Raw genomic sequence first — 22116 nt, 5'->3', positions numbered from 1 at the left:
ATAATTTAATGTCTCTCCTTATTGTGACCCTGTACATCCAACAAAATTAGATGTGCAAATTAATGGTTTTCTTTAGCAATTAACAATTGCATTTTGTCCTGCTTCTTTCTAAGAAAATATGTATTGCTTTTTCTTAACAATTAGTGCTGTAGTTATTATGGTGAATGTTGCTAAAATCTCTGTTTTCCTTTCAGGGCTTAAAAGTATGCTCTGATCAGCCACCTATGCTCATGCTTTTGAGACAAGTTCAGTGTAAACAGCTCTTGCTCTCCCACAAACCATTACCTGAGTCGGTCTTGGAAGGGCTTAAGAAAACAGTTGTGTCTAACTTCAATTCTATAACATCTTGGCATGTAAGTACTGTATTAACATTCATATGTTTATGTGCTCTATGTTGATTGTGATGTGGCAGGATTGTTATGCTCTGGTAAGCTACATTATCCTCTCTCATACATTAAGGTCTCAGATCCTCCATTGTGCCTTTGCCTGAGGCCTCCCTCTGCCCCTCTGAAATGCGCAAACCCCACCTGAAGCAGTTTAGACCAAGACACTGCAACAAGGCAAAGGGACATGTCAGACCTTCTCTTCCATTTGCTCTCTACAAGCAAATGGAAGAGTAGCATTAGCACCATATATGATAGATGACAGTAGTTTCTGTGAATGCTGCATATCCGTATTACAACATAACACAATGTATCCAGCCCATGTACCCACAAGGCTTCATCACAAGGTTACAAGTCAGATGTTGACAGTTATTGCCAAATGTCTGCAATGTTGTGCCAAGTACCACCCACCATCGTAAAAATGCTATAATATATTAGTGATCTGTTCATGACATGCTATAGAGAGCTCTGAGTGACAACTGCTTCATTATCAGCTGATAATTTCTCTGCATGCTGTTTATTTTCTATCGAATACAGCAAGCTTGGTTTATGCATCAGTCTTGTGTCTACTTTCCTTACTGCAGCAAGCTGAGGCTGAGGTGACCCTTGGGAAGGGGTCCTCCTTGGCTACCATAGTTGAAACCTATGTTATTGATAATGTTTGTTATCAAATAACCAGAATGATTAGGCCACAATCCCACTGACGAACATTTCAATTTTTAATGATGCTTTAGTGAAATGCTTGCTTTATCCAGCACGTAAAAATACAGGGGGCGGGTGGCGAGGGGGTGGCAGTTGAATTACCTTCACCTTTGTGAAAACTGGAACATGTAGTGAAGTGCTGTGCCTGGTCCTGGAACCCAGCAATGTGAGGACATAGCCAGTGGGTGTTGAGCCCATGGGATGTATGGAGAGGATCTCTGAATCAACTCACACACTCATTTGGCAGAGGATATTCACTCTGTCACACTTCGGTTGCATGGCAAAAATCGAATCAAAATCCAGATCAAAGACCACAAGGTGCTACATGATTTACTGGCAATGGAGCAGCGGTCCTTACCCGGTTCCATGTGTTAATATCCCCGCAAAGATATTGCAATACAAAAATATCCCCATATTTATGTGGCGATATTAAGCCATGGAACCTGCGGGGGACACCCCTGGAGCCCCCATAATTTTTTTAAAGGACCGGGGGACACCCCCGCAACCAATAACCCTATAAATGATCCCCACTAATAATATCGCCTATGGCCTTACCCCACGACCATATATATGGCGATATTATTGGTGGGGATAATATTACCTGATACCCCTTAACCCTGAGTGGCCTGGCCATTACAATTAAAATGATCCCGCCATTGTGGCACCTGGATTGTGTGGGTGGGAGAGTCAAGCAGAGCACAGAGGTGGCTGATTGTGGCCCCACCTGCCAGTTGCTAAGTTGTTGGCACCAGGGCCTGTCGGGCGGCACACAATCATCCCAGTCCCACCCTGCGAGATTCAGGGAAGAAGTTTACATTGAAGCAAGTGCCCCGGGCAATGAAAGTTCACTTAACGTTGAGGATGGCCCATCTAGGCTTCAGCATAGGCTGATTGAATTAAGCCGGGGACCACTGGTAATATCGCGGACTGGTGAGTTGGGCAAGCCCACCAGATGTAGGACCTAGCAATGCTAAGAAGGGAGCTGGAGCTTGTGGGTGTTCTATCCTGGAATATCACTTGGTTGAATAATTATTTAGTGGACAATGACTGGCAGAACTTCATTCGGGAACACAGGATTCTAAGCCTCCAGGAAACCTGGACAACTGATGCCCTACATATACAAGGTTATGCCACCTTTGCAATCACAGCGTGTCAAAGGAAAGAAAGATAGCCCAGGTGGGGGGCTGGTGACGTGGGTGGATGTTGCGCTGTTCAAATCCAAATGGGCCCAGGACTGTGGTTCCCCAGATTTACTTGAATTTCATTTGAAACTCAAAGATGATTCTAAGTTTATCCTCAAAAACCTTTATAATAGGGGCCTGCCTGGAGCAGGTGTCGTTCTTATACACAAATTGACCAATCTCATCCACCACTGGAGAACTAGCTCACTTGGCCCCTTGAGGATCTTGGTTAATATTCAGTTGGAGCCCTTGGACAGCATGGCCGAAACTCTGGACGAAAAAGACAACCACCGGGGCATCGGCAGCCTTAACTCCACCAACCAATAAGGCAACATAGCAATCCTTTTGTTCTTGGCTCACCTCGGGGCTTGCAATGGGTGCTTCCCTGGGGACCATCCCGCACTGCCAACTTTCGATAATGGGCTGGCTGAAAGCAGAATCGATTATATACTGGTTAAAATAGAGGCTTGGTTCCTCATGAACAACTTTAATATCCAGCGCAGGGTTGAAAGCGACCAAACTCCCATGGTGCTGGAATTGGAGTCCTTCATGGGATTGAAGGATGGTGGAGAACACAAGACCTTGGAGGCAGGGGTTCCATTGGACATCACAGGCCATGTTAGATGCAATATCAGGTGGGGTAATCTCGACCTGGACAAATCCTTGCCAATGGCATACCATGGCATCATCCCTCTCCTGGGCAAGTTTGCTTCTATGGATCCAGAGGACACTGCTACCTTGGTCGACTTACACGAGAAGCTGACTGGGAAAATGGGCCCTATGTTTTCTAAACCGCATAAATCGATGCTTAAATCCATGGAGGCTTGGACCCCCTGGTATGACTCTGAGTGTAGACAGCCCAAAGGAAAGCTGGTCAGTGAGGTCAGAACCAGACGTACAGCAGGGACATCTGACTTGCCGGGAGCCAGAATTAAGTACTGCAAGATCCTAAGGGAGAAAAAAAGGGCATGGTGTTAGGACAATTGGGGCACCTTGTTGACTGCGATATGCAAAGAGGATTACAGAGACGTCTGGAACTTAATGGTGGTGGGGCAGAAAACTGGGTGCAATATGATCCAGGGCTGTATTACTGAATCTACTTGGGTCAAGTACTTCGCTGGGTTGCATAGGGAAGAGAGAAACCTGACTTATGATCCCACAGGAGATTAGCAGCATAGCTCCATGGCTGCGGTGTACGACCATCCACCGCTGGTGCTTACAAGCGAGGAAGTACGTAGAACCTTACTCAGTCAAAAACTGGGGAAAGCCCCAGGCCCGATAGGGTCTCAATAGATTTGTATGCAACAGAGCTAGTCATTTGGATCCCTTATGTGACAACATTTCTTCATGCCGTTTTGGAACACAATGCTGTCCCCGGATCATAGACCCGAGCTGAGATAGTCCCCATTTACAAAATGGGAGCCAGAGAGCTGCCTATTAATTATCGCCCAATATCTTTGTTGCACTCCCAGGGGAGGGGACATTTTCGCAAGAGCTTTCCTCTTTCACCTGGACCACTGACAATCATATCATTAACCACTGGCAGGCAGGATTTTGCAGGGGGTTGAGCACAGTCGACCAGAGCCTACGGTTGAGACTGGTTTGCGACAAGTAAACTGTCCTCAGGAAAATATGCATCTATGCGACTTTCGTAGACCTGCAGACAATGTTTAATACAGTGCCAAGTTGTCACCTGGGAGAGGTCTTACGAGGGCTGCTATCCAGAAGTTGTACTTGGCTCATGGCCTCTCAGACAGGTGCCCCCACATTGCAGCTTTGTCAAAGGTTGAGCGCGTTAACCGCTCGAAGGCCGCAGGATTGTCACTACTGACACGTCATTGCAGTATAAAGATGAAAGAGGGTTATGAAGATTATTTAGATTAGGTTAACCCAAAATCGAAAGATCATTGTTCATCAAGCTGCGCATAGGGATTTTACCGACTGCAAGCCTTCATTACAAATGGACTAATAATGTATCTGCTACATGTCCATTATGTGCCAGTATGAATGAAAACATGGTCCACTTTTTAATGAATGTCCATTCGTTTGTAATTCCAGGGATGTATTTGTACGCTACTTGTAAATATCTTGTGCGCGCTTGGAGACTAAGATCGAAGAAGATACGTTTGCACTGATAATGATGCTGGTATATTCCATTTTATGATGATGTTTTATTGAATTGCTTTTATCTTATTTGTAGGAGGTGGGGGTGGATGTGTCCTTGGTGCGGGCAGACCTGTGTAAAATGTGTGAAAGGGTGACGGAGGTGGAGCAGAGGATCAGCACAGTGGAGGACGACCTATTGCGCCTCAAGAACTAGGCGACGGGCCTCATTGGAGTAAGAAGGAAGGATGCAGAAGGCCGCTTGCGGCGATGTAACATACCCTTGGTGCCGGAGAAGGAAGAGGGGCCCAGTGTGGAGCTGTTTATTGAACATTTCAAGCTGCAGGTGAAGGGCCTCTTGAAATTGTTCACTGTGGAGCAAGCGCATCAGGTGCCTGACTGGGCTGTGCTTCCGGGGGACCCGCCGCAGGTGATTGTGGCAAAGATACTTAATTTCAGAGATGCTATCCTGCAGGACTCGTTCAGAGCCGGATACTACGGGTGGGTAACCCAAAGATCCATATCTTCCCGCACTTCATCCTAAAGGTGCAAAGACAACGTAGAACTTTCGATGCAGTATGTAGGGAGCTGAATATAAACCACATGATGTTCTACCCGGCGAAGTTGAAAATTATTGCTGAGTGCAAATCCTGTTTTTTTTTCATCACCACAGGGGGTGCAGGCCTGGCTGGACTTTGAGCCGCAGTGTACAACGTTACCTAAAATTCAGACATAATATGCGAAAATGGCTACAAATAAATGACCACTAACACCTGACTCCACTCCGACACTGACCTCTTCCCTATCTCTGCTTATTACAAATTGCTAATTAACCTTAGCACCACTGTTTTCACTATCTCTGCTTATTACAAATTGCTAATTAACCTTAGCACCACTCTTTTCACTATAACAGTCATATGGTAATCCTGGCCTATTGCTCGACTGCAATTCTGTATCTATTGTGCTTGTGACCGCAGTGTGTGACCTATATTACCGATGTATCACTGTAACTCGCATGCAGTAACTAAGGCCTTTGTCTATGTTGTAATTATTGTACCTATTCCAACTAAGCCTTAAGTATACTTGTCTCTGCTGCGCCCAGCTATCTAAGAGTACAGTGCGCATTACCAAATAAATAAACAAACAGAACGGGGGGCAGGGGGCGCAAGGGCATGCATGACCTGGAGCTTGATAGGCAAAACAACTGCAATGTTAGACTATATATATGCATCTCATACCATAAAAAAGAAAATCATCGACACAGATGACATCCAAAATAAGTGAACATCACTTTCGTGGAGCTCTACCTGTCCCTATAAGGAAAAAATCTTTCGGCCACAGATGGAGATAAATAGCGAATGGATGCTTTGCCCATTACAACAAAAAACACCACAAGGAGGCATCAAAAAACATATACATGCATACAACCCCCAGATCATGGGGAAAAGGGAGTTACGGAGAGAATTAAAAAGAATTGGCAAATCAAAAAGCCCTAACCATTACCAACTTAGGAAAAAGGCAAAACAACGCCACCGAAACTGGGTAAAACAAACCAGGATGATAATGGTGCAAAATGATGCAGAGAATATGCTAAAAGCTCTGAAATCAAATAACACAAGAGAGCAATGGAACCTTCTGAATCCACAAACCAAACTAAATGAACAATTGATCCATGATGTTCAAGAAATAACATGGCTCAAGCATATCTCAGCTTTAAACAAGACACAGGACAGTGATGACGATGAAAATATTTCAAACAATCACCAAGCGAAATGGCCAGCCATCTGGGCAGAAGAAGAAGAAATCCTAGCCGTGTGTTGCGCTCACCTGGTATCCACGGGGACGCCACCCAGCCGTAGGGACTCTGGTATCCTTCTCTGCGGTTCCCAGGTGTGACCAGCGGGGGAGTTCTGCCTTGTTGTTAATTCAGGTGTGCTCTCTGTCCTGCCTTCTTGGCAGGGGCGCGTTGTCCTTTGTGGTCAAATGCGATCTAGTGACTTCACTGATGCCGGCCCGTTTGCAGTCTTTCAGGTAGGTCTTATTGCTGTTGTATATTGTTGTTATTCTTGCATGCCTTTCTTGGTTTAAGTAATGTCTCTTTCTCTTCCTTAGGTGTGTGGAACTCCAGTGTGATGCATTGGCTGAATTGGGTCTCGCAGGTAAATGATGGTGTGTAAATAGCGCTATGATGCGGTAAGTAGGCGCTATACGCAGCGCTGCGATGCCTTGCCTTTGCTAACCTGTTCTCTTTTCTTTCCCATAGATTGCGGTGCTCACCCGGTGTGTGGAATTTCGAGGCGATGCTGGTTGAGGGGCGACTTGCGGGGTATGCCTTTCGGCACAGTTCGTTATGTTGTTAAGTTTCTAATATCTTGTTTCTTCCTTTTTTGCAGATCTGTCGGTCCGGGAGACGCGCTGATCCTAGGAAGCTGTTCGCAGGAGCTGTGGGCAGCTAACGATGAAAATTACAGGTAAGCTGCTGCTGCTAACAATGTCCTTTTGTCTCCTTACAGATGCTGTTCTTCCGAGGTTCGCGGGTAGCTGAACACGGTGAATGTCACGTTGCAGGATTGCAATGTAACGCGAAGCGTGTTATCCAAGTTGGGTGTGGTTTAAATAGCTTCAAGAAAGTAGTCCAGGTAAAGTAGTTCATAGGCTACCACACCCAAAACACTATACCGCATAGCTTGGTTCCAAGGAACCCAGCTATGTGGATGCCACCATGTTGGCTGGCACTTGAAATAAAGTAGTTCCCTAAACACAAGTCTTTTATTAAGTATGAGCCTGGCGCCAAAGACGCCAGGACCGGCCCCAAAAGGGCCTAGGCAATGGATGCCTAAGTTTGTTGGAGACCCGAGCCAAGACCCCTCCTGGCCCATGGGCTTGGCAGAGGGGTTTCTGGATGTGGGTCGTGACAGCACCCCCCCCCCCCAAGGCCCCTCTCATGGTGTCCCTTCTGTCCGGCCCAGGTTTAGTTGGAAAGTTTCGATGATATTTTTTGATCAGACATGGTGCATGAATATTCGCACAGGGTTCCCAGGATCTATCTTGGGGTCCAAATCCTTTCCAGTCGACTAGATAGTATAGCTTGCCCCTAGAATACTTCGAATCCAGGATGCCTCTGACTTCGAATTCTGGCTCTCCGTCAATAAGTATGGGCTTTGGTGGTATCCCAATCCGTGTACCGGGCTGCATTGGTTGTAAAAGGGACACATGAAATACCGGGTGGATTTGTAGGTTTGGTGGTAATTCTAGTTTGACGCCAACTGGATTAATAATTGCCTTGATGGTGTAAGGCCCTAAGTACCTGAGTTGTAAGGTCCGGGTTCCCTTGATGGGTGCGAATCTGGCGGCCAGCCAAACCTTGTCTCCTACCTGATAGTCAGGGGCGTTTTTCCGGTGTTGATCGGCAAATTGCTTTTGCTTTTCCTTGGCGAGAATAAGATGTTCTTTGGCCTTTTTGAAAGCCTGAGTGATGTTGGTGTGAAGAGTTTTCACTGCTGGCATTTCCAAACTGGCTGGGAGATCCAGTTCTGAGGTACGTGGGTGTCTACCATAAAGGGTATTAGAGGGGGTTTGTCCTGTACTGGAATGCAAGGAATTGTTATATGCGTACTCGGCTATCCATAGTAAGTCTTTCCAGTCTCTTAGTTCATGGTGCAACATGCACCGTACATATTGCTCGAGAGTCTGATTGGTTCTCTCGGCCTGACCGTCCGTTTGGGGGTGATGTCTAGTAGATAGCCGGACGTCAATCTGCGCCATTGCACAACACTTTCTCCAGAAGTTGGAGACAAACTGGCTACCTCGATCGGAGATCAGGACTGATGGGAAGCCAGCCATGTAGTTTAACAATACCATCCAGGAACACTTTGGCTAAAGTGGATGCGTCAGGGAGGCCTTTGAGCGGAATAAAGTGTGCCATCTTTGAGAATAAGTCCACGACTACAAGAATGGTGTTAAACCCTTGACTGGGAGGTAGGTCTGTGATGAAGTCTAGGGAAAGAGTGTGCCATGGAGTGGGAGGAATGTCCAAAGGTTGCAGAAGACCGGATGGTTTTTGTTTTTGAGACTTATATATTGGACTGAATATATTGGATGACGTCTTTATGCCAGGCAGGCCACCAGAAGATCTGTTTTACCTTGGCTAGAGACCTGGTGATTCCAGGGTGCCCTTCGACCAGAGAATCATAACCTGAAATGATTTGTTGATGTAAGTCCTTGGTGGGTACGTACAGACGATCCTTAAAAAGGGGTAAGTGATCTTTGATGGAATATTGTTGCGCTTGCCATGCAAGGAAAGCATCAGGATTCATGGTTCGTTGAATCTCATTTCTTAGCTCTACTTGGGTTAAGTGTCACGATCCCTCATCATGTGGACCCCAAGGCACTCCCCCATCCCCCGTCTCGCCCTTCCCTCTCTTCCGCCCCTTCCCCGGGACTCAGGTGGCCTCTCGCACGTCTTGCGAGCACACCCGCGCCTGGTCCGTAACAGGACGGCTCTCAAGTTACTGCCGTTCCTACATTGGCAATTGCCTTGGCGCCTAGGATCGCGAAGGGCTAGCCCTGAGCTTCCGCGTCGCGGGACTGTAAGGTCACGTGATGCTCTTGCCCGATCACGTGTCCCAGCCGCGCATCACGTGACCAGAAGTTCGAGTACTTAAACTCGGAAACCCGGGTACTCGTTGCTTCACAGCTGTGCTCTGCATTCTGTCTGGCGTGACGAACCTTGAATCACCTTTGGATCACTCACGGAAACGACCTGGCTTGCTTTACTGGACTCTTCTTGGATTTGCCCCTTTGGATTCATTTGCACAGTGATACACGGCTCTCGACCACGGACTGTTATTAGACTGCCTCCTGGATCACCCTCTTGTACCTTGTACCTTGGCTCTTTGGACTTCTTGCCTCACAGCTCCACACTTCCTGCTAACAGGTGAACTACTGAGAATTACTCCTCTTGGGGTACCTCCGTCCACGTGGGTCCCGGACCTCTCCACTAGGTTCACTACCTCTTCCTTGACCCTGATTGGTAAGACCTTTCCGTTTTTCTTAAACACTGTGGTTACTGTTTCTTGCTTGGTACTTAATCCGCATTTTCTTGCAGCAGTGTGGGGTCCCAGAGGTTCGCGGTCCCGGACTTGAACATCTTCGCCTGTGGCCTCAACGGCTGCACAGAGAGTGGCTTTAAGTTCTCTCTGTGCGGCATTTGGGGACGGAGGCCTCTTCTGCCTACACGACACTCAAGTCACAACAGACTGTGAAGCCAATTGTCGTGTAGGCAATGGAGGGGAACGCTGAAGACCCCATGACTGCTATAGTCCAAGCCATTACAGTGCTACGAGGCGATATGGCAGCAGCCAACACGGCTATTCATCAACGTCTCGACAACATACAAAGTGTCAGACACCCTTTACCCCCAGATGCAGAATTCGGAGACACACCCTCTGTTTCCCAACCCGTTCCACCTCCGATTCTCCCACCTCAGAACCCCGTTCCCGTGGTACTACCTACTCCTTTCCCATTGGCGGCCCCTGAGAGATACCATGGGGATCCCAAGAAATTCAGGACCTTCCTAAACCAATGCAAGTTACATTTCCTGTGCCGACCTCAGGCTTTCCCAGATTCCACCACGAAAGCAGCATTCACCCTTTCTCATTTGGCTGGGATAGGCGCTGCATGGGCCAACCCCTTGTTGGAGAACGACAATCCGGCCTTATATGACTTTGATCTCCTCGTCACTGAGATGTCCAGGGATTTTGATACTAGACACAAGGTCCAGTCTCGAGATCTGGAACTACTGGATTTGTGCCAGGGTAGGGGTTCCCTCATTGAATACATAACCCGTTTTAACCAGCTCTTCGCTGAAACTTCTTGGCCCGAGGTCAAGAAGGCAGTAGTCTTCTATAGGGGTCTCAGTAATCCCATGAAGGACGCCCTATCAGTAGTACCCTCATTACCCACTGCATTCCAGGATCTGGTTGACTAGTCACTCCAGGTGGACGCACGTAGGTCCGAAAGAAGAGCGGAAGCAGGTTTCGCTCAGTCCTCACGGCAGTTCCTTCCTCTGACTCCTCCCAAGAACCCATGCAGATCGGGGGCGTCAGGAGCCCGATATCTCCTCTAGAAAGGGAACGTAGGAGGGTAGATAACGCTTGCTACTACTGTGGCACCTTAGGTCACTTTGTTAAGGAATGCCCACGCCGTCCCAAACACAAGCCACAGGGTTTTCAGATAGCTCGATCATAGTACCGGGGACGGGATCGAGCTATACCACGTACACCCCGAACCCAACACCCTCTTTCGGGCGTATCCGGCCCATTCATGTACAAGCCACTCTACAGCCCACAGCGTCCATTTCGCATCCTGTTACTCTGATAATCGACTCAGGGGCAACGGGTAACTTTATCGACATTTCCTTGGCCCGTTTGTTAAACCTGCCCCTCTTGACCAAGACCACGCCTGAACCGGTACAGGCTGTAGATGGCTCTTCTTTGATTTCGGGCCCAGTCAAACAACAAACAGCCCCTTTGCTATTGACCATACAATCCAGACACAGGGAGACCATAAGTTTTGATCTTATCACCATGCCGCAGTTTGGGCTCATTCTGGGGATCCCTTGGCTTCAGGAACATAACCCCCTCATTGATTGGAAATCGGGTTTGGTTCACTTTGAGTCAGACGTTTGCCAACATTTCTGTCTTCCCACAGACGCACCCAGCGACAATCCTGCCCAGGCTATAGCTCGTCTTACAGTGCAGGACCCGCAAGAAATACCATCAGAACACGTAGTTGGGTTAGTGGTGCAAGACGTTCCCCAGGTATACCAAGATTTTGCAACTGTGTTTGATCGTGGTTCCTCTGAAACACTGCCTCCACATAGTCCGTACGATTGCCCCATCGATCTACTCTCTGACACAGTGATTCCCACAGGGCGGATCTATTCCCTCTCACCATCCGAGGAAACGACCCTCAAGGAGTACATTAGGAAGGCCTTGAGCCTAGGGCACATACGACCATCCACCTCGCCTGCAGCAAGCCCTATCTTTTTTGTGCCGAAAAAGGAAGGTGATCTACGCCCATGTGTTGATTATAGACGCCTGAATGCCATCACGAGGAAGGATCGGTACCCTATTCCCCTCATCACGCCCTTGCTGGACCGACTCACACACGCTACCATTTTCACCAAACTGGACCTCCGCGGAGCCTACAACCTGGTCCGCGTCCGTTCCGGGAACGAATGGAAAACCGCTTTCTGAACCCGGTACGGCTTATATGAATATACTGTCATGCCTTTTGGGTTGTGTAATGCCCCGGCGACCTTTCAAAGGTTTATGAATGACATCCTGAGTGATATCTTAGATGTCTACGTCGTGGTTTACCTCGACGACATCTTAATCTTTTCTCAGTCTCTGGAAGAGCATGTGCGACACGTTCGTGAGATATTATCACGCTTACACAAACACTCGCTATATGCCAAACCGGAAAAATGCCTGTTCCATGTTGATAACGTTGATTTCCTCGGGTTCTGTATCACTCCCGGGGGGTTGTCCATGAACCACTCCAAAGTTAAAGCGGTTTTGGATTGGCCTATTCCTACGAACCTGAAAGCTCTTCAGTCCTTTTTGGGTTTTGCGAATTTCTACAGGAGATTCATCTCTGGTTTCTCTTCTTTCGTGTCTCCCCTCACCGCATTAACCAGTCCTAAAGTTCCCTTTCTTTGGTCTGATACACAACAGAAGGCCTTTGATTCGCTGAAGACTGCTTTCACCACAGCCCCTGTCCTTCAGCATCCCGACTCAGAACTCCCTTTTATCGTGGAAGCTGACGCCTCCTCCTTCGCTCTTGGTGCCGTCTTGTCCCAAGCTTGTCAGGCCACGGGTCGTCTGCACCCGGTTGCATTTCATTCCCGCAAATTTACCACCCCCGAGTCACACTACACCGTGACCGAGAAGGAGTTATTAGCGGTTATGGACGCATTCCGCGTGTGGCGACACCACCTCTTGGGCGCCAAGCATCGAGTCACGGTGTTCACTGATCACCAAAATCTGCAGGATTTGGCGTCCCTGAAATGTCTTAACAGCCGACAGGTGAGGTGGCACCTTTTCTTCGCAGCATTCGACTTCCAAATCCGACATCGGGCTGGTTCCGCACACGGCAAAGCCGATGCGTTGTCCCGCTCTCCCGGGGGGGGTTCTCTGCCGGTATTCCCTGACACAATGCTAGACGACACTAAGGTTATTTGTCTATGTACCCCCTCAGTGCCCTTAGTGGACGCGGTACGCAAGTGGGTGTCCTTGCATCCCGACCAACTATCAGAGTGGGATCCGGTATTCCAGGATGGTCTCCTGTTTGTGCTGAATCGCCTATTATTGCCCACTGCCGATACACGCAATATGGCCATGGAATGGTCGCACGATGCCCCTGTGAATGGTCATCCTGGCCAACGCCGTACGTTATCCCTCCTGAAGCGCTGGTGTTGGTGGCCGGGCATGAAGAGGGACGTGGATTGCTACGTCAATACATGCACCATATGTACACAATGCAAAACCCGTAGGGGACGTCCATTAGGCCTGCTTCTCCCTTTACCAGTACCCCCGAAACCATGGCATACAGTAACCATGGATTTTGTTACAGAACTTCCTCGGGTACAGGGTTACGACACTATTTGGGTGGTGGTAGATTCCTTCTCAAAAATGGCACGCTTCATCCCCTGTAAGGGTATCCCCTCTGCTTCCGTCCTGGCCACCCTGTTCTTTGATACTGTCTTTTGTTTCTTTGGGTTGCCCTCTGTTCTTATCTCAGATCGGGGTTCTCAATTCACTTCTCGCTTCTGGCGCGCTCTGACCAGATTGATGGGTATTGATGTCTGGTTCTCTTCAGCCTACCACCCGGAGACGGATGGTCAGACCGAAAGGACGAATCAGACGATGGAGCAATATCTCCGCTGTTTGATCCTGCAACAGCAGTGTTCTTGGTTGCGTGCTCTCCGACACGCTGAATTTGCTTACAACAATGCGGTTCATGCATTCACTGGGTTCTCCCCCTTCTATGTACTCTATGGCCAACATCCCCGCACACTACCGGTCCCTGACCTTCCGGCCTCCGCTAATCCGGCCGCTAGTGCCTGTCTTAGGGATCTGTCCTCTATCCACGCCCAGACAGCATTACATCTCCGTGAGGCCCAGTCATTCATGAAGGTCCAGGCTGATAAGAAGCGGCTGTTGGCTCCGACTTTCTCGGTGGGTTCCCGGGTGTGGCTTTCTACCCGTCACTTGAGGTTAGTGGGTTGCAGGAAGCTGTTGCCCCGTTTTGTGGGTCCCTATGTGGTCTCCCGGGTTATCAATCCTGTCACGTACCGCCTGGTTCTCCCGGGTTCTTGGAGGGTTCACCCTGTGTTTCATGTCTCCCTTCGCAAGCCGTGTCCGGCCCCTTCCCGCTTGCGCGCCTCTGCTGCCCCGGTGTCCTTGGCATCCCCAGACATGTATGAGGTGTCTTCCATCCTGGGCTCCCGGGTCTGCAGGGGGCGCTTGCACTACCTGGTTGATTGGGTCGGTTATGGCCCGGAGGAGCGCTCTTGGGTTCCTGCTATTGATGTCCACGCTCCCCGGTTGGTGGCTCGCTTCCACCGGTATCACCCTTCCTGCCCACGGGGTCGTGGGCCCTTGGGGGGGGGTTCTGTCACGATCCCTCATCATGTGGACCCCAAGGCACTCCCCCCATCCCCCGTCTCGCCCTTCCCTCTCTCCCCCCCTTCCCCGGGACTCACGTGGCCTCTCGCACGTCTTGCGAGCACACCCGCGCCTGGTCCGTATCGGGACGGCTGTCAAGTTACGGCCGTTCCTACATTGGCAATTGCCTTGGCGCCTAGGATCGCGAAGGGCTAGCCCTGAGCTTCCGCGTCGCGGGACTCTAAGGTCACGTGATGCTCTTGCCCGATCACGTGACCCAGCCGCGCATCACGTGACCAGAAGTTTGAGTACTTAAACTCGGAAACCCGGGTACTCGTTGCTTCACAGCTGTGCTCTGCATTCTGTCTGGCGTTACGAACCTTGAATCACCTTTGGATCACTCACGGAAACGACCTGGCTTGCTTTACTGGACTCTTCTTGGATTTGCCCCTTTGGATTCGTTTGCACAGTGATACACGGCTCTCGACCCTGGACTGTTATTGGACTGCCTCCTGGGTCACCCTCTTGTACCTTGTACCTTGGCTCTTTGGACTTCTTGCCTCACAGCTCCACACTTCCTGCTAACAGGTGAACTACTGAGAATTACTCCTCTTGGGGTACCTCCGTCCACGTGGGTCCCGGACCTCTCCACTAGGTTCACTACCTCTTCCTTGACCCTGATTGGTAAGACCTTTCCGTTTTTCTTAAACACTGTGGTTACTGTTTCTTGCTTGGTACTTAATCCGCATTTTCTTGCAGCAGTGTGGGGTCCCAGAGGTTCGCGGTCCCGGACTTGAACATCTTTGCCTGTGGCCTCAACGGCTGCACAGACAGTGGCTTTACGTTCTCTCTGTGCGGCATTTGGGGACGGAGGCCTCTTCTGCCTACACGACACTCAAGTCACAACATTAAGGCCGTAGTGAGGCCCAAGAGTTTGTCTTCAGGTATGATGGGGACTGGGTCTGGGTCGTATATACTATGTCATCAATGCCTGTACGAGAGAGTGCATCAGCTTTTCCATTCTTGACCGCTGGTCGAAATGTGATGGCATAATCATATTCGGCGAAGAAAAGGGCCCACCACAATTGGCGTGAAGACTGGGCTTTAGCTGTTTTAAGCTATTGCAGGTTTCGGTGGTCCGTGATAACTGTAATGGTGTGTCTGGCCCCCAGAAGGTAGTGCCGCCAGGCTTTAAAGGCGGATTTGATCGCCAAGAGTTCTTTGTCCGTGATGGCGTAATTAATCTCCGGAGGTGAGAATTTTTTCGACCAGAAGGCCACTGAATGTAGATGGCCGGTTTCTGGATCTCTCTGTGGAGGACAGCTCCCATTGCTATACTGGAAGCGTCTGTTTCCACGATATAAGGGAGATCTGGGCAAGGATGTCGCAGGATTGGCGCAGAGGTGAACCTTTTCTTAAGTTCCTGAAAACCTTTTCTGCTTCGGTCGAGGCAAATTGTTTGTTGTTTTTTCGTAGCAATATGGTGATCGGGTGTATAACCTGAGAGAAGTCTGGTATGAACCGGCGATAGAAGTTTGCAAAGGCCAACATGCATTGTACCCCTTTCACTGATGTTGGTGATGGCCATTTCAAAACGGTGTCTACTTTATGCACGTCCATTCTGATGCCTCCTGGAGTAAGGATAAAACCCAGAAACTCAACTTCAGTGACGTGAAAAAAACACTTTTCAAGCTTTGCATATAAACAATGTTCACTGAACTTGGTGAGAACAGAACGAACGTGCTTGATATGATCCTGTTTCGAGGTTGAGTACACTAGGTTATCATCTATGTACACTAGGGCGCAGACATCAATTAACTCTCTCAAGACGTCATTCATGAAATATTGAAATGCTGCGGGAGCATTGCATAACCCAAAGGCCATGACTTGATATTCATAAAAAACGTATTTGGTACGGAAAGCAGTTTTCCATTTGTCTCCGCTTCTGACCCGGACCAGGTGGTACGCTCCTCGAAGGTCCAATTTGGTGTAAATCTGGGCCTCTTTGACCTGGTCCAGCATTTCAGGGATAAGTGCCAAGGGGTAACGGTTCTTCTCAGTGATCTGGTTTAATGCGCGGTAGTCAATACAGTTTCATAAAGTCCCCTTCTTTTTTCGGTACGAAGAACAAAGGACTAGCTGCAGGGGACTTTGATGGACGGAAGAATCCGTTTGCAAGGTACTGGTCTAAATAAGACTTCAGATGAAGGTTTTCAGGTTCTGTAAGAGCATAGATTCTACCGCAAGGGACTTGAGCACCTGGAACAAGGTCGATCTGACAGTCATAGGGCCTGTGCGGCGGCAGCTTGTTTGCTTGGTCCTTCTGGAATACATCCTGGAAACTGTGGTATCCCTCAGGCAAGGTATTAGTTACTCCCAGGGTTGATGCTGTTGCCCCGGGAGTCGTAGAGATACTGAATGCAGATTTCTGTTCTTGATAATAACAGGCTGGGGAGCAGTCGCTGGGGAAGGTTAATTTCCGTGCCCGCCAGTCAATCAAAGGGTTGTGAGCAACTAACCATGGCATCCCTAGTATGAGCCGGAATTGAGGTGCCTTGATGAGATTGAACCAAATAAGTTCCCGATGTCCGTCCTGGCACAGCAAAGTTATCTCGGCTGTGCATTGGTTTACGGGTCTGGAAGCGATTTCTGTCCCATCCACCGTAGTTACCTTGTCCGTAGTTGGCTTGGAACATTGGGGAAGCCCCATCTCTGCAGCCAGGTCTTGATCTATATAATTCCCAACTGCTTCGCTGTCGATGTATGCTTCAACGGCATGCATTCTTGACGACCGTTGGTTGTTAATTAAGATCACTGGTTTTGCAAAGTGTGAGGTCGGTGGCTCTTTTCTCTCACTCGACAAACTGACCTCTATGTTTGCCGAGCTGGTTAGTTTTCCGATTTTGATTCTTTCTCTTCATCTTTTTCTGTGGCCCGACGATCTTTCTTGGAGGTTTTACTGGGCAGTCCTTCAGGAAATGTCCTGGTTTTCCGCAATATAGACATGGTTGTTGTTGTCTTCTTTTATCTTGCTCTTGTTTTGTTAGTGGAGGTCATACCCCTCCGATTTGCATGGGCTGCACGGTATTTTCTTGCACTCGAGTTCCATTGTCTCTAGGTCGAACGTACACAGCACGAGGGTCCATTTTGGAACGGTCTGTTTTTCGGTCTTGTAACCGGTGGTCTAGTTGTACGACCAAATCTATGAATTCAGAACAGTCTCTAGGAGGATCAACCACTTGAGCTAGAACGTCTTTTAATTCGCCTCGTAAGCCCCGATGAAACAACGTGGTTCTTTTGTTTTCAGGCCACCTAGCTTCCGCAACCAGTCTGTTGAAAGTAGCAATGTACGTTAACAAGTCCTGATTCCCCTGTCGGAGGGAAAGGAGTTCATTGTCCACTGCTTGCTCTCGGGTATGGCGAGCAAAATGTTTTTCCATTTCCCTCTGAAATCCCCCAAAGTCATGTAATAAAGGATCATCATGGGTCACCAGTGGTACCGACCAATCTGCTGCGCTACCACTCAGGTATGATAAAACAAAGGCTACCCGAGCTTGGTCATTTGGGAATGCTCCAGGCCTGAAAGAAAGTGAAGGCGACACTGATTCATGAAAGCTGCATACTTCCGTGGATCACCTGCAAACCTCTCCGGTGGTGCCAAAGGAACTGTTCCCGGTAACATGATTTGTACCGGAGTAGAGGTAGTGGATGGCATGGTAGGATTTAGCATTGTTGGGTTGTTTCCAGGTAGAGGCGTCTGTCCTGCTTGTGATTGCAAGTATTGCCTGCAAATTTCTTCAGTGCGCTCTTTGGTCACTAATAAGTCTCTCCAGAGAGCGTTAGTCTCTTGTCGGGCAGAATGAACCTCGGCACGAAGTTCTCCTAACAATTGGGCCAATTGGTCTAATTCTGATGTCTCCATGGCAGGTGAATTGGTTTGGCAGGCTTTGCGTTCTGTTACGCTCACCTGGTATCCACGGGGATGCAACCCAGCCGTAGGGACTCTGGTATCCTTCTCTGCGGTTCCCAGGTGTGACCAGCGGGGGAGTTCTGCCTTGTTGTTAATTCAGGTGTGCTCTCCGTCCTGCCTTTTTGGCAGGGGCGCCTTGTCCTTTGTGGAGGAATGCGGTCTAGTTACTTCACTGATGCTGGCCCGTTTGAAGTCTTTCAGGTAGGTCTTATTGCTGTTGTATATTGTTGTTATTCTTGCATGCCTTTTTTGGTTTAATAAATGTCTCTTTCTCTTCCTTATGTGTGCAGAAGTCCAGTGTGATGCATTGGCTGAATTGGGTCTCGCCGGTAAATGATGGCGTGTAAAGAGCGCTATGATGCGGTAAGTAGGCGCTATGCGCAGTGCTGTGATGCCTTGCCTTTGCTAACCTGTTGTCTTTTCTTTCCCATAGATCGCAGTGCTTACCCGGTGTGTGGAATTCCGAGGCGATGCTGGTTGAGGGGCGACTTGCGAGGTAAGCCTTTCGGCACAGTTCGTTATGTTGTTAAGTTTCTAATATCTTGTTTCTTTCTTTTTTGCAGATCCGTCGGTCTGGGAGACACACTGATCCTAGGAAGCTGTTCGCAGGAGCGGTGGGCAGCTGACGATGAAAATTACAGGTAAGCTGCTGCTGCTAACGATGTCCTTTTGTCTCCTTACAGATGCTGTTCTTCCGAGGTTCGCGGGTAGCTGAACACGGTGAACGTCACGTTTCAGGATTGCAAAGTAACGCGAAGCGTGTTATCCAAGTCGGGTGTGGTTTAAATAGCTTCAAGAAAGTAGTCCAGGTAAAGTAGTTCCTAGGCTACCACACACAAAATACTATACCGCATAGCTTGGTTCCAAGGAACCAAGCTATGTGGATGCCTCCATGTTGGCTGGCACTTGAAATAAAGTAGTTCCCTAAACACAAGTCTTTTATTAAGTATGATCCTGGCGCCTAGGGCGCCAGGACCGGCCCCAAAAGGGCCTAGGCAATGGATGCCTAAGTTTGTTGGAGACCCGAGCCAAGACCCCTCCTGGCCCATGGGCTTGCCAGAGGGGTTTCTGGATGTGGGTCGTGACACCGTGATAAACAAACTCAACATATCACGAGCACCAGGCCCGGGCTGCCTATGCAATGCCATAATAAAACGTAATCCAGAAACATGGGCTTCCATATGTCTACAACTCTTCACAGCCATAGAAGAGACAAAACGGATACCCCGAACATGGAAGTTGGCTATACTTCTTCCCATTTATAAACAAGGCAATCGGAAATCTACGACCAATTATCAGCCCATCGCCTTATTAGATCCCCTTGGTAAGATTTACGCTACTCTTTTGCTGAAAAGCCTGACAGCCTGGATAAAAAATACAAAACAACACAATATCAGATAAACAGGCTTGGTGAAAACACTGGTACAATTATTAACCTGGTCATTATGAACATGATAAAACAAGAATCAATCAAGACGAAATGCCCTGTTTACGCAGCTTTCATTGATCTTCATCTTGCCTGCGACTTGGTCAATCGATCTAAATTGTGGACCAAACTCTGAAACTGGAATTGCCCCTCTGAAATATTGGCGCAGATAAAACAACTATACTCCAACACCCACATCAAAATCAGATTTTCACAAGATGGAGTTGTGCCAGCTCCACTTGCCACAATGATCGGGCTAAAACAGGGATGCCAACTCGCTGCGACCCTTTTCAATCTATATACGTCAGATATTTCAGAAAAACGTCGCTTCATAACAGCAAATCTCCCAAAACTCAATGCAACTCTGATACCTTATTTGTCGCATGCGGACGATATCATGATCCTGGACAAAACCCCTATAGGCCTACAAAGAAGTTTAACCAAGTTAGAAGATTACATGAGCAAGAATGATTTACAAATTAACTCAAATAAAACTATGACTTTGGCTAAGATGACGACTCAGAAAACAAAAACCAACACCTTTATCATTGACGGGAATAAACTAGCACAAGAAAAATTTACTAAATATTTGGGAATATGGCTGAGCCATTCTGAAGTGGAAAAGGACTGGGAGAACCATCTAAAAGCAAAGGCTCGATCTGTGGCATGACAAAGCCTCTGTATTCATTACAAATTTGGGAAATTCTCTGAGTCCTGTCATTAACTTCTACAGACAGAAGGTGTCCGCAATCCTCACCTACGGTAGTGAACCCATGATAAATTTAGATCGATCAATCTGGCAGATTTTTTCAAAGGTATATTCTGGCGCAAAGTCCTGGCATTGCCCATGACATATCCAATGCCGCAAATACGGTTTTAGATAGCAATACAGTCACTTGAATCTATCATCTTCTAGAAACATTTAGACCTCTATAGAAAGACATGCAATGATGATACCAGCAATTGATATCCTACGCCATAGACCGAACTCGATAGCTGACACCTCATTAAAACTATGTAAGCAAGCAGCAGAGACGAAATTACATCAGTTTGACATCAGTCTAGATATGCTTACACAGCAGCCACAGCAAGCAAAAAAGAGAATGCAGCAAATCAATTGGATAAACACGATCAACTTAAAAATGAAAAATCAAATGAGCATAAATTGTGAACTTGATATCGGACTGATTAATTTCCTGCTTCAATATTTTAGGATATTTCTTCTCTGTGAAAGATAGTGAGCTAAAGACTCTGGGTAAGTCTCTCGTAACCAGGACTAATGTCTGGCAGAGAGACTCCCAGGACCCCCCCCCCTTGTTAATTTGCATATTTAAGTAACTTTGGGTCTCACCCTAAGTTACTAGGGGAATCCAGACGTGGACCCCTTGCTCACTATTCTTAGAGAGGCACAGATCCACCCTACTGATGAGGTCCAACCAGACCGAAACACGTGTCTGGGGTTTCTGTTGGTACGCTTGTTCAGAGGAGAATTGCCTAGCATTTCGGTGCTGGACTGCCCCAGGGCAGGACAAAGACTGATATGTTTGGGATATTTCTTCTCTGTGAAAGATAGTGAGCTAAAGACTCTGGGTAAGTCTCTCGTAACCAGGACTAATGTCTGGCAGAGAGACTCCCAGGACCCCCCCCCTTGTTAATTTGCATATTTAAGTAACTTTGGGTCTCACCCTAAGTTACTAGGGGAATCCAGACGTGGACCCCTTGCTCACTATTCTTAGAGAGGCACAGATCCACCCTACTGATGAGGTCCAACCAGACCGAAACACGTGTCTGGGGTTTCTGTTGGTACGCTTGTTCAGACGAGAATTGCCTAGCATTTCGGTGCTGGACTGCCCCAGGGCAGGACAAAGACTGATATGTTTGGGATATTTCTTCTCTGTGAAAGATAGTGAGCTAAAGACTCTGGGTAAGTCTCTCGTAACCAGGACTAATGTCTGGCAGAGAGACTCCCAGGACCCCCCCCTTGTTAATTTGCATATTTAAGTAACTTTGGGTCTCACCCTATGTTACTAGGGGAATCCAGACGTGGACCCCTTGCTCACTATTCTTAGAGAGGCACAGATCCACCCTACTGATGTCCAACCAGACCGAAACACGTGTCTGGGGTTTCTGTTGGTACGCTTGTTCAGAGGAGAATTGCCTAGCATTTCGGTGCTGGACTGCCCCAGGGCAGGACAAAGACTGATATGTTTGGGATATTTCTTCTCTGTGAAAGATAGTGAGCTAAAGACTCTGGGTAAGTCTCTCGTAACCAGGACTAATGTCTGGCAGAGAGACTCCCAGGACCCCCCCTTGTTAATTTGCATATTTAAGTAACTTTGGGTCTCACCCTAAGTTACTAGGGGAATCCAGACGTGGACCCCTTGCTCACTATTCTTAGAGAGGCACAGATCCACCCTACTGATGAGGTCCAACCAGACCGAAACACGTGTCTGGGGTTTCTGTTGGTACGCTTGTTCAGAGGAGAATTGCCTAGCATTTCGGTGCTGGACTGCCCCAGGGCAGGACAAAGACTGATATGTTTGGGATATTTCTTCTCTGTGAAAGATAGTGAGCTAAAGACTCTGGGTAAGTCTCTCGTAACCAGGACTAATGTCTGGCAGAGAGACTCCCAGGACACCCCCCCCTTGTTAATCTGCTTCAATATTTAACAAGATTCCCA

The 22116-nt window shown here is 48.2% G+C and overlaps 1 protein-coding gene across 1 annotated transcript in view; it reads left to right on the top strand.

Annotated features, from left to right (window-relative positions):
* SKIC3 (SKI3 subunit of superkiller complex) overlaps positions 1 to 22116 on the top strand; it is a 2336627-nt gene that overhangs the window by 2117837 nt on the left and 196674 nt on the right. Inside the window, exon 37 of the mRNA XM_069627646.1 lies at positions 195 to 353. Coding sequence (XP_069483747.1) covers positions 195 to 353 — 159 coding nt within the window. The remainder of the gene's footprint in view (positions 1 to 194; positions 354 to 22116) is intronic.

This window comes from Ambystoma mexicanum, chromosome 6p, assembly GCF_040938575.1.
Source record: "Ambystoma mexicanum isolate Mex_15411 chromosome 6p, UKY_AmexF1_1, whole genome shotgun sequence".
NCBI classification, from domain to species: Eukaryota; Metazoa; Chordata; class Amphibia; order Caudata; family Ambystomatidae; genus Ambystoma; species Ambystoma mexicanum.
Note: the sequence above shows the minus strand (reverse complement) of the source record. Positions and strands in the feature narration are given on the sequence as shown.